Below are 12,179 nucleotides of genomic sequence, written 5' to 3'. Positions count from 1 at the left end.
CAGAAAAAGCCCAAGGATGATGGGAATTATGGTCCAACATATGGAGGGCCACGGGTTCCTTGGCCCTGATTTAGGCTAAATAGAAAGTATTTGTGTTGGCATTTAAGACCTAATCAGTCGTGGTGAACCAGTAGCTCTCTTGATGCTAGACATGGCCACTAGTCAGAGATGGTGGAATTTGCAGTCCAGGGTCACATATTTCCAATTCCTGCCCTAAATGGCCTGAAACTGGAGAAATATAGAGAATGCCTTTTCCTCCAACAGTTCCCAGATTTTGAAATTCTCAAATGAGTTTTTGCTGAAAGTGCATTTCTTGTCCAGATTTATGTTATGTGACAGAAGCAGGGTCTTCTTTGTGGTGACCCCTTGTCAAATGCCTTCCCTTGGAAGTCCAAATGTTAGCTCCTGCTGATGACTTTTTAGAAAACAAGCTAAAGCCCTTTTTTCTGCTATATTTTAGGCTGCAGCGTCAATCCTTTCTCGCTATTTGTGCTTCCAGTGTTTTAGTTTTATTATTTTCTCAGTTTTTAATAGTCAGATTGTTCTAACAATTTTTATAGGGTAGATCTGAGGAGGGGAGAAGATGGAAATAAATCACATCCTTTCATATTCCAATGAAAAACTCACCAAAGTATCACACAGTCATAATGTTATTTGTCATCATAACTGAGGCTTGGTACAAAATATAAAAATGCATGAGTACAGTTGCCCATATAGGCTTGTGATTGAAAATGGATGGACAGAAGGAATAGATTTTCCTAGCTAAATAAAAACAAAAGCAAAAATATCCATAACATGCCGATGTTTCACAAGTGTTTATTGCTCCTTATAAAAAGTTGGTAATGAGTGCAACTTATCGGTATGTTTTATCCTCCGATATTTGCCAGGTGGCAATATGTACACTTTTACACTCGACAATTCAATCCTGCATACAAGTCAAGGCCTGTTGAAAGGGAAATCCCTCTTTATAATGGGATGGTAGGCAAGCAGTGTGAGGAAGCCATTCTAGGAAAGGGGAGGAGGGTCTAATGGCTGCAACACCCCTGCTAAAGGACTGTGAAATGTATAAACCTCGGTCTCCCTTTCCACTCTCTGTATAGGCTCAAGGCACATGCGACAGCCACTGCCCCATTGGTTTCAGCCAGGAGCTGCCCCAGGTACTTAACCCCTTCCCCATAGCTTACCTTTGACTCCACCCCCAATACTTTTCTCTTCAACCAAGCTGTGATGCCAGAATTGAGCTTGGCTGGAAGAAAGGTTATGGACAGAAAAGTGGTGGGTGCAAGGATGGTTTTGCTCTCCTTACTGAGTCACCCCTTTTGGTAAAAATAAAAATCAAACCCCACCCCCCACTTTATGCATACCTGGGAAGACTAGGTTTAATGGGGCTGCTAACATCATGCCTAGTTTGAAGACTAGAAAAGACCTATCTCTACATAGCCTTACCATTAATCTGCATCTTTTTCAGTTGCATACATCTAGCTCCTGAATGCTACCATTTCACAACTCACTATATGCTAAATAAGTTCCATTAACAACCATCTCTTTTGCTACAGCTATTAGGGAAATTTTGCGGGGGGGGGGGGTATTTTTGATCGCCATTGATGGTTTAACCCTATTCTGAAGGACAATTGTTGAGGAATTGTTTTCACGCACTTCCAGTTTTAAATGGCTAAGAAGATTAATAATGGCTGCAAATTAAAAATTGGATTGCCTACATAAGACATTTTCTTGGTTAACATTTGCCATTCATTAGCTGGTGATAAGCTGCTATCTTATATCTCAAGGTGGAGTCATCTCCCTAATTATTTCTGTTCTCCATAAATATTGACTATAGTCTCCACAGTCATTCAAATAAAGGGCTATAATCAGGTGGGTTCTTTGTTTGTCTGCAAGGCTCCAGAAGCAACTCTCCACCAGAGGATGTGATTATTTCTTCCTAGAAAAGAGAAAATACAGTAAATTGCATCATCAGTGTGAAAAATAATCACGTTGAACATGACTATATGGCTTACTATACACTTATGAAGTCCCATAAGCACATCTAGGTTTATGCTGTAAGATGTTTTAATTGTTTTGATGGTTCATATTAAACCAGTTGACAGGAGACATATTAGCATGGTGTTTAATATGTGGGGGGGGGGGAGAGGGAGATCTTTGCGATTAATCACCCTGTTCTGCCTTCTAACAGCTTAGCAAGGGATTTGTTTCGAAAGAGTGAATGCGCAGACTCACAGCCCCATGATATAATGTATCTATAACTGCAGCGAACTATTTCTGACATAGCAACTGGGTGTTCAAATGCACTCCGATATTAGGATAGATGATAAAAAAAGCTCTCTCTACACACGCAGAGCTAGCATGTTGGGGGAGAAAGCTTAACTGGCGAGTTTTATGTTTTTGTCATTTTTGAGATGAGGGGCCATTCGAGCATTTAATCCCTCACCTGCAGTTGGAGGTGCTGCGGTTAAGCAAGGGCTGTGTCATTAATGGCCTGCTAATCATGTAGCACAGCTCCCAAGGTTCACGTGAAAACCTCATTACCTCCATGCTAAACAAATAAACATGGGATGCAGGTGGGACCACAGCTAGGATGATTAATCATTCCAGGTCAGCTCAGCTCAAAAAGAACAGACTTGCTGACGCTCATGTACATACTTACGATTGTTCGTTTTCAGTCTGGAAATAGCAGCTATTATCTTTCTCCATCTAGGATGTGGCACTGTCTAATCATGCAGAAGTCGAAGGATGTATTATTCACCCATTCCTGTTCATCTTTGCCTTGCATATGAGTTTCTTCCTTCCCACCCTCTGCCAGCCCTGCCTCCTTTTAAATGCATGTTCCCTTGCCTGCTGCCTGTTTGCAATTGAATCACTTGTATCTGGATCATCTGATGCTTATACATAAACAGCAATCATCTGAAGCATTTCTAAAATGAATTTATTTTCGACAGCCCTAGCTTACAGGCCATTACTCATTGACGATTCACTTTTTGCCATGTCTGGTACATTAAGATGCCTCAAGGGAACTGAAAAGGTTTTGTGTCTGTGTGTGTGCACGGGGGGGGGGGGGGGTTAGTTTGTTTTGTTCAAATATATATTGTGCATGCACACACAACCAAAGCCAGAGATCAGAAAAAAACCCAGTGCCGGATTTACATATAAGCTAAACAAGCTATAGCTTAGGGCCCCACTCTCTTGGAGGCCCCCAAAAAATTTAAAGGGGAAAAAACTGGACGTACTTTGATAAAATACATATTTTGTTATGTGCAAATGGCTTTAAATACCTATTACACCCACAAATTACCATGTAGCATATATTCAACTCAAAAAACACCGACAATTTGTTGTCAACAAAGGACAGCTGGACATATAAAGGGCCCCATTACCTTCAGTAGCTTAGGGCCTCATCAAACCTAAATCTGGCCCTGGAAAAACCAAAGACAAAAGGGTGCAGCCTATTGAAATCAGTAGCAAAATTGACTTTCATGGAGAAAGAGGCAATCCTATGTTAGGATGCCAAGGATCTTGTAAAAGAGTTCATTCTTCACTAGCGTAGTTTCTGGATAACTGGAGTAAAGTTATACAAATACATTGTGTATGTGATTGTATGGCCCGGAAGAGCCACTCTTGACCCTGGCACAATGATCACAGCTGCCTGGTGTAATATGGATCCCTTGCTTGGCTCCATAGTGAAGATATGTCTCTGCAACAAGCCTGGCTAGTCCACAGGCCACCTCTGGCAGGAAAAGCCACAGAAAATGTCTTGCTAGTCCCCACAGATTAATCTCCTGATCTTCATGCTGTGGCACTCAGCAATGACATCAGGAAATAAAGTGCTCTTCCAGGTGCTGAGGAAGACTAAAGGGTAACATTCCTTCCCCTACCCCAGTCTTGTGGTGGTGGTGGGTTGCCGGAAACACAATCATTTGCTCTTTACATATCTAAGACAGGCATAAGGGACTGAGGGCATGCATTTGCACCACTTACAAACTGGTTTAAGAGCCATTCCCTCTCCCCACGGAACTCTGGGTTGTAGATCCGAGGCAGACAAAGTACTGGAGTCTCTCGGTTCTGGCAATGGTACACACTATACATTTCAAGAACATCTTTCCTCCAAAGAATCTGGGGAAATGTAGTATACCTCTCGTAGTGCTACAGTTCCCAGCACTCCTAACATTCTAGGTCAGGCATTCCCAAACTCCGGCCCTCCAGATGTTTTGGACTACAATTCCCATCATTCCTGACCACTGGTCCTCTTAGCTAGGGATCATGGGAGTTGTAGGCCAAAACATCTGGAGGGCCGCAGTTTGGGGATGCCTGTTCTAGGTGGTGGGCGAATCTGCTTTAAGTGTGTGTACACAGCCAATGATGACCCTAACCACAACCCTGCTTCTGCAAAGTGCTTTTAGCACACACCTGAAGGATATCTACATACAAAACTAATGTATCTACAAACCTGCACATTATTGGTTCAGGAGGGCTACCTGTAGCATTTTCTGCATTGTGTTTAAATGTACATGAACTTGACTTTTGGGACTTTATAAACTTTCTCTCTCTCTCCTCTCTCTCTCTCTCTCTGTGTATATATATATGAGATTCAATAATAGCAGGTAGACTGGCTGGTGCCTGTATACCATTGCATTTTTCTGCCATTACCACAGCTGGCTCTGACTTTTTTTCCTGTATTTATCTTTAGAGTGCACTCAGATGAAAAAGGCACTGGAGTTAGTGGCTGGGGAGATAAGGAAGGGGCAACATCCCAAGACGGCGCTGTTAAATCTCTTTCCCATTTGACCACAGACAATTAAGCGAGACTTGCCTGCTCACTTCAGGGGCCAAGCAAGTCCTCTAACAAGCTTGTCATAGCTGCAGCCATTGATTTTTCTCATCGGGGGACATCCCAATCTATTTTATTTTGAATGTCAGAGGCTAATGGACGTTTTGCTTTTGACAGGTGTCCCTGTGCTTCCTCCCTAGATGGATGGGCTTTTCTTGTGCTCTTATTGCCTATGATGAGCAAGCTGGGAGGAAGAGAAAGACAAAAGTTTTCGTGCAAGCCTGACTCTAGGGAAAGAAGGTAGAGACTGAAGTTGCCGCAGTCCCTGGATGTGACGTTTGTAGGACTTTTTGTCACTGGTTCTGTGACTATGCTCTAGGTTGTGTGCATGCTGTGTTTCTGCAAGTAGCAGTGGGCGAGACAGGCAATTCAGTTCCCTTTTTAAGGGTTAGCCCACCTAATATGCACATTTCGAAGCAATGCTCAAACTGAACGACTGTTCTCTTTTGAAATTCACACTTCTCTGAATTTTGCAATTCAGCTCGCCAGCCAAGATGGAATAAAAAAAACTGTATACTACGGTATATTGTGCATAGAAATGCATACATTAGTGAAAATGGCATACCAAAATGCATTAATTCAAGGTAAACTGCTTTGCAAAAATATGAATTAGGCAAGATTGCATACAAAGATGTGTACATTTGGAGAAATTCACACTGGTCAATTTTCATGAGAACTTAAAAAAAATCGCAGATTGGAAAAATTATTGGAAAAATGAGAAACTAAGATAAACCAAAATGGGTAGATTTGCGCATCCCTATCTGGAAGCTTGCAGAAAGTGAGACTAGGTCCATAATCAGCTTCCTGACTATCTCAGCTGTATTTTATTTTTAGTGCAAGATTCTAGACCCATGACCCTTCAGATGTTGTTGGACTGCAACTCCCATCATCCCTGAGCAATGCCCAGGCTGAATGGAGCTGGCAGTAGCAGGAGGGTCCCAGCCTTCCCATCTTTGTTCTAGCTTTTGTGGCTGCAAACATAAGCTTGCCAGTATGTGGGCAACACCAGCTGAAATTTTAGGGCCAAGCTGACAGTGATGTCATTGCAATTTTTTAAAAAACAAAAACAAACAAATAACAAAACCAATTGCTAGTGCAAGTGACCCATCCCTTCCACCGCAAAAACAGGTGTAGGGGAAAGAGAGCTTTAACCGTTTACATCTGCAGTGGCACAAACTGGAATCACAAACCAGAAGCCTGCTATTTGCAATGGAAGCAAAGTTTCCAATGGTGCCTGTGTCAGCTTTCCTCCCATTTCAAATAGCTGGCACATAGGGAAGACTGGTTCTGAATGGGGAGACACGCCTCCCCAACCCTTGATTGGTTGGTTAGTCTTTTTAAAAACAAACAAACAAACACATACCTAGTTGGGTTCTCAGAAATCAAAGGAGGGTGTCTAACTGAGACTACCAACCTTTGGGTGTAGGGTAAAGGTTATTGCCCCTGCTTGCTAATGAAGAGGGAAAGAATGCCAAACCAAATAATAAATTATGGGGAAATAAAGAAATCACACAAAGTCAATAACCTTGCATCATCTTTTTTGATGAGCTGAGCTTTTCCTGATATGGGACTCGGATTGCCTTGGCACAGAACTTGGATAAGGATGGGCTCTTCCCCTCCCCATTTTTGCACAAAATGCACAGGTCCCTTGCTATATCATGTATACTACCAGTTCCCCATCTTCTCTCTCCCAGAAGCATTACATCAGAATGAAAAATAGCTCTATCTACACTGCCTGACTATGTGCTTTGCATTCACAAAGCCTCTGACTCAGGCCCCCACAGCTCCAGTTAAAAGGCACACGGGTAACAGGGCTGAGCAAAACATTGATGAGACGAACTGGGAAGCAACTGAGAATGAGCCAATAGTCTGATTTAGTATGTATATGGAGACTGTGAAAGAATTAAGCTTGTTCCCCCATTTCACATGCTCCCAAGTGATAGGAGCTGCATGGGTTGTGCTGTGCTACATTTGTCAACAGTTTAGTGCATATTTACCCGAAATATACACATTTTTACAAACAATTTCCCTTAATAGAATGGTTGTTTTTGCATTTTATTTTCCCTTTCATAGGCATTTATATGCATTTCTCCCTAGTATGTAGAACCTGCAGTCAAAAGTGTGTGTGTATGTGTGTGTGTTTTCGGGGGGGGGGGGTGTCAGCACTTGGACCAGCTCTGGACAGTTGAATCCAACTGCTGTACTGATTTCCCACAATGCCCTTGACACAACACCATTGAGGCATTATGGGAAATGAAAATGGTAGCTAGACTCAGCCATCTGGTACTTCAGATAATCCTCCACCACAGTCACCATGCCCAGGGCTGGCCTTCACTCCCCAAACCTGGAGCCAGCCCTGTCTGTAAAGACTAATTCTGTATAAGATGCAGGCTCACACTGCTTCTTCCTTTTGAAATATTCATCAATCGAGTTCAGTTTTTCATATTCTGTGCATGTAGCAAGTAAATACCTTGTGGAAATCGATAAGGTCTGTAAGTGTGGCATGTCGGTTGGGATCCACCCCTAAGAAGCTGTAGAAGTCTCCGGAAGCATCCACCAGAAAATGTTTGAATCCACTCTGATGGCGATAGGACAGGGCATATCCCCAGATTTTCTCACTAACCCGCACTAGGAATGCTCCCTCAGACTTGTTCATCAGCAGCTCTTCTGCCTCCTGGCGACTAATAATGCCTGCCCAAAACAGAGCAAAAAACTGTATCAAGCAACTAGTACCGGTATTCCCTAGAGCAGGCTTCCTCAAACTCGGCCCTCCAGATGTTTTTGGCCTACAACTCCCATGATCCCTAGCTAGCAGAACCAGTGGTCAGGGATGATGGGAATTGTAGTCTCAAACATCTGGAGGGCCGAGTTTGAGGAAGCCTGCCCTAGAGGTCTGGAAACATATGCATAGTCCATTAAATAAAGGCAGCCAGGTGAAGCAGGCTGTTTCATATAAAATCTTATAATGCATCAAATGGCTTAGTTTTTAAGAGAGGGATGGGGAACTTGTGACCTCCAGATGTTGTTCCACCATCCCTTACCACAGACCATGCTGTGGTGGGGCTATTGTTGGCATTTCATTTCAACAACATCTGGAGGTATAATATAAATTGTGGAAGAGCATTGTGAGATTGAGGGATTTTTAAATGTCCAAATGATGAATCTACAGTATCAGGCAAACATTTTGGAGCCTCTGGGAAAGTGCTATGTACATATGTAAATTACAGCATTGTAGTATGAAGCACATGATTAGTTCAAATTGGGTTTTTGTCTTCAGGAAGGAAAGACAACAGCCAGTCTTCATCATGGCATGTAAATAGACAATTGCTAGATGAAGAGGCGCCAAGGCAGTCAATTGTTAAAGATTCCAGAATTGCACAAGAAGTACCTAGATCTGTGTAATTCTGGTTACACATTTGCAAGGAAGGCAGGGAGACACAGGCTGATAGACAGAACCCCCATGTGACATTGTCTGAAGTGGCACCATTAGATAGAATCATAGAGTTGGAAGAGACGACAAGGGCCATCCAGTCCAACCCCCTGCCATTCTAATACAATGTGCCAAAGAGAATCATACTGGAAATAAGAGCTCTGTTTGCATAGGTAAGGTTTCACGTCTCTGCCTTTCTGGCATTCTCTGAATATGCAAATGGAAGGGCTGGCAGTGCTTATAGAGTATCTCCTTTTACTGATGGTTACCACCTCAATTTAAACACCACACCACACAGATTTGGCACGTTTGTCCTCAGTAAAGAGGGTTGCACTGGCAAGAGCAGACATCCCCAGACTTCGGCCCTCCAGATGTTTTGGACTACAATTCCCATCATCCCTGACCACTGGTCCTCTTAGCTAGGAATCATGGGAGTTGTAGGCCAAAACATCTGGATGGCCGCAGTTTGGGGATGCCTGGGCAAGAGTAATACCATCAGTTCACAGAGAGCTGCTGGGGTTTTCGAAGTGGCTGGCTTTCTAGTTGACAACTTTGTGATTCTCTAATGGTGATGCTCTCATCAGGGAGCCTTTACTCATCCACCAGGCAAATTGTGATAAAGCAGCATGCACCGCTGCCCATACAGGGCAAATGTCAAACAGCTCTTGGAATCACAGATATTAGAGAGGGCTGAACTGGCCTCAGTGGCTATCTCGTTCGGCTCCTTTCTACCGCTGCCCATATCACGCAATTTAACAGCTGGCTGGCTGTACCAAAATATAGCTACTGAATTCTAGCCTGAAGTTAGCTAGAATCCTGCCTCCAAACCAGGAGTGTATGTATGTGAGTATATGTATAAATTAGCTGGTTCTACAAGGTAAAGGGACACGGGTGGCACTGTGGTCTAAACCCCTGAGCCTAGGGCTTGCCGATCAGAAGGTCGAATCCCCGCGACGGGGTGAGCTCCCATTGCTCAGTCCCAGCTCCTGCCAACCTAGCAGTTTGAAAGCACATCAAAGTGCAAGTAGATAAATAGGCACCGCTCCGGCGAGAAGGTAAACAGTGTTTCCATGAGCTGCGCTGGTTTTGCCAGCAGTGGCTTAGTCATGCTGGCCACGTGACCCGGAAAAACTGTCTGCAGACAAATGTTGGCTCCCTCGGCCAGTAAAGCAAGATGACTGAGCGCCGCAACCCCAGAGTCGTTCGCGACTGGACTTAACTGTCAGGGGTCCTTTACCTTTACCTTTTACAAGGTAAAATTTACATTTGTTGTGCTACCCAATTCTGCCTCTGCCCCCCCCCTCGGCCCATCAACACTGGCATGTGATCCCAGAAAGTTGTCCAGAAAGGAATGAGGTCCATGAATTTAAAAGGGGCTTCCCTGTGCCTCAGGTAGACAGAGCTAAGCAATGCTCAATCAAGGATAACTGCAATCCGGAAAGTACAGCTGGACCTACAGGGAGGCAGCCAACTCAGAATGTGCATGAATACATACTGAGTGGCAAGCAGAAGAAGACTATATTGCAAAAAGAAATATTAAAGCTGATCCTCAGGTTCTGAAGTAGACTTCCCTGCTGTGCATATCACTGTGCATATGTACACTTTTAAATATGTACATTCCATCTAAAGCTGGAGAGGATGCAGCGTGCAAATCTATGCACATGTATTCCACATATTTCATGTCAGAGCTGTGCCAAATATTCTCCAGTTTCAATATTCAATTCAAGTAGCACATGCATTACAGACAAATTACAGAAAAATTCTCACGTCACCAAGCACGTGCTGTTTCGACGCTGTTTGGTGTCCCCTAGTTCATCTGGCTATTGCAGCTTTCCCCCTTTTCTCTGCTCCCGTTGCCTTTGGCTTCATTTGCTAAACCTGCTGTATCATCCCAAAGGCTGCGTTGATCCACATGATTTTGTTTATGAATGTCCAAGGTGTTGTCATATGAGGTGTACCATCGTGATGTCATTGACAACTTCCCCCCCCCCCCAAAAAAACCCACATAGCTAAGGAGATGAAAGGGTGGCAAGGACAATGCAACGATGACAGTGTCTTCTAACTTAAGATGCATTTTATTTGTTATACCTCCGTCTTGCCCTTTCTCCAAGGAACCCAGGTGTTTCCCAATTTATTGCGGATGGACAGTGACCAGACCAAAATCATCCTGTGAGATTTATGGCTGAATAGAGTTCGAATCTGGCTCTTTTCCTGCTCAAATCCAAGACCATGCACACACCACACCAGCTCTCTGATTTTATCATCTTAGCAGCATCACTCTTCTGAGGCTGCCCGCTGAGATTGACATGAGCTGAGCAATCCATTCCAGCTGGACGGCAGATTGGACTCTGCATATACAACAGAAATACTGAGCTGACAGCCATCCAGCATTTCACTGGCCATCATTATCAGGCACACACCACCAAATGTGGTCATTTTCAACAAGCTGTTCACCTCCTCCCCAAACCCACCACTGGAAGGAAAACATAGCAGGCTTTCCACATTACCTTTTCTCCTGCCAGAGCATACCTTTGTTCTGAGGCACGGCTGTTATTTCATGGGTATAAAATTTTAGCTAGCTTAGGGCAACACTCATATTTGTTTTAGTTCTCTCCCCCCGCCCCTTAAAAGCTGGAAAGAATTCTCAGGAAGCTTTCTTGTTATTCCTGTGTTTCATTTTCTGATACCATCAAGAGCTGTAGAGATAACCTTTTCCTTTCAGCTCTCCCACACCTCTTTATTTTAGTTTGCCTCTAACCAGTCATTTGCCAAGTGTGTGTTAATTAGAGAAATGGAAGCGCTTAAAATATATATACTGTACTATTCTCATGACAACAAGAAAGCAAACAGAGAAGGGTGGGGGCTTACAGAAGCATCGCCACTCACTTCGGGACAGTTATTGGAAAATAAACAACATCCGTAGAAAGCCAGCTGAAACAGTCTGAATTCAAGTCAAGTGGTCTGGCATCTCATCTCGTCCTCCTGAGGCGCCCTGTTTTGAATCACCTATGCCTTCATTAGTGTGATTTGAGATATTATGTTATCTGCAGAGATCCATAGAACTGACGTCTCCCCTTCCATTGTCCCCACTTATTTCCTCTTTTCTTTGGTTTCAAAAAAGGTACATACAAGACCAGGTACGCAATTGGTTAGAAAAAAACAGCAAGACTGTGTCCATATCAAAAGCTGAGCAGAAAGCATTTGTCATTTTATTTGCACTCTTGTGGCCAAAATATATCTCCATCTTGGTGTGCTTTCAAATGCTGCCTCCCACCTCTGAAATTTTGTTAAAGTCCTGAACACTAGAAATATATGTTCAATAGGCTGTTATTTTCAGAACTCTGTAGTCTTTGAGCTACTGGCCCACAGGACATGGTTAAGAGAAGCACCAGCACTTTGGAAGATATCCCTGAGCTGGTCGTAACAAACTTGGCAATTTCAGATTGTTAAGGGGGGTAATTATATGGTCGAATGTGCAACGAAAACCTTCCTAAGCATACAAAACTAACATACATACCTGCCAAGTTGCTGTCAAAGAAATAAGGGACCAGGCCGGAAATAGCAGACCGGAAGTAGCGCTGCCGCCATTTTGGAACTGGGCGGAGCATGCTCAGAAGTGACTTTTGATGCTGCTTTGCCCAGTTCCAAAATGGCCGTCGCGCCAGAAGTCGCACTGCAGCCATTTTGGAACTAGGCAGAGCAGCATCAAAAGTCGCTTCTGAGCATGCTCCACCCAGTTCCCAGCTGGAAACTGGAAAAACGGGGATTTCCCGGGAAAAACGGGAGACTTGGCAGCTATGCTAACATACCATCAAAGAGAGTTTCCATTCATCCTTGTCCCTGCAAGGATTTGTTTTGTACATGCAGAGGTGTGGCATCACAGTCTTTAATATGCTGAAGATTTCAAAC

General features: G+C 43.6%; 1 protein-coding gene across 1 annotated transcript in view; it reads right to left on the bottom strand.

Moving 5' to 3' along the window:
- Nucleotides 1-529: 529 nt before the first annotated feature.
- Nucleotides 530-12,179, bottom strand: part of SH2D4B (SH2 domain containing 4B) — a 90,403-nt gene continuing 78,753 nt past the window's right edge. The window contains exons 7-8 of the mRNA XM_035137662.3: nt 7,311-7,531; nt 530-1,939 (exon numbers count right to left, since the gene is read on the bottom strand). Of these exons, the coding sequence (XP_034993553.3) occupies nt 1,847-1,939; nt 7,311-7,531 (314 nt within the window). The 3' untranslated portion in view covers nt 530-1,846. The remainder of the gene's footprint in view (nt 1,940-7,310; nt 7,532-12,179) is intronic.

The sequence above is a fragment of the Zootoca vivipara genome, chromosome 5 (assembly GCF_965207765.1).
Source record: "Zootoca vivipara chromosome 5, rZooViv2.hap1.1, whole genome shotgun sequence".
NCBI classification, from domain to species: domain Eukaryota; kingdom Metazoa; phylum Chordata; class Lepidosauria; order Squamata; family Lacertidae; genus Zootoca; species Zootoca vivipara.
This window is presented reverse-complemented; position numbering and strand designations above follow the sequence as displayed.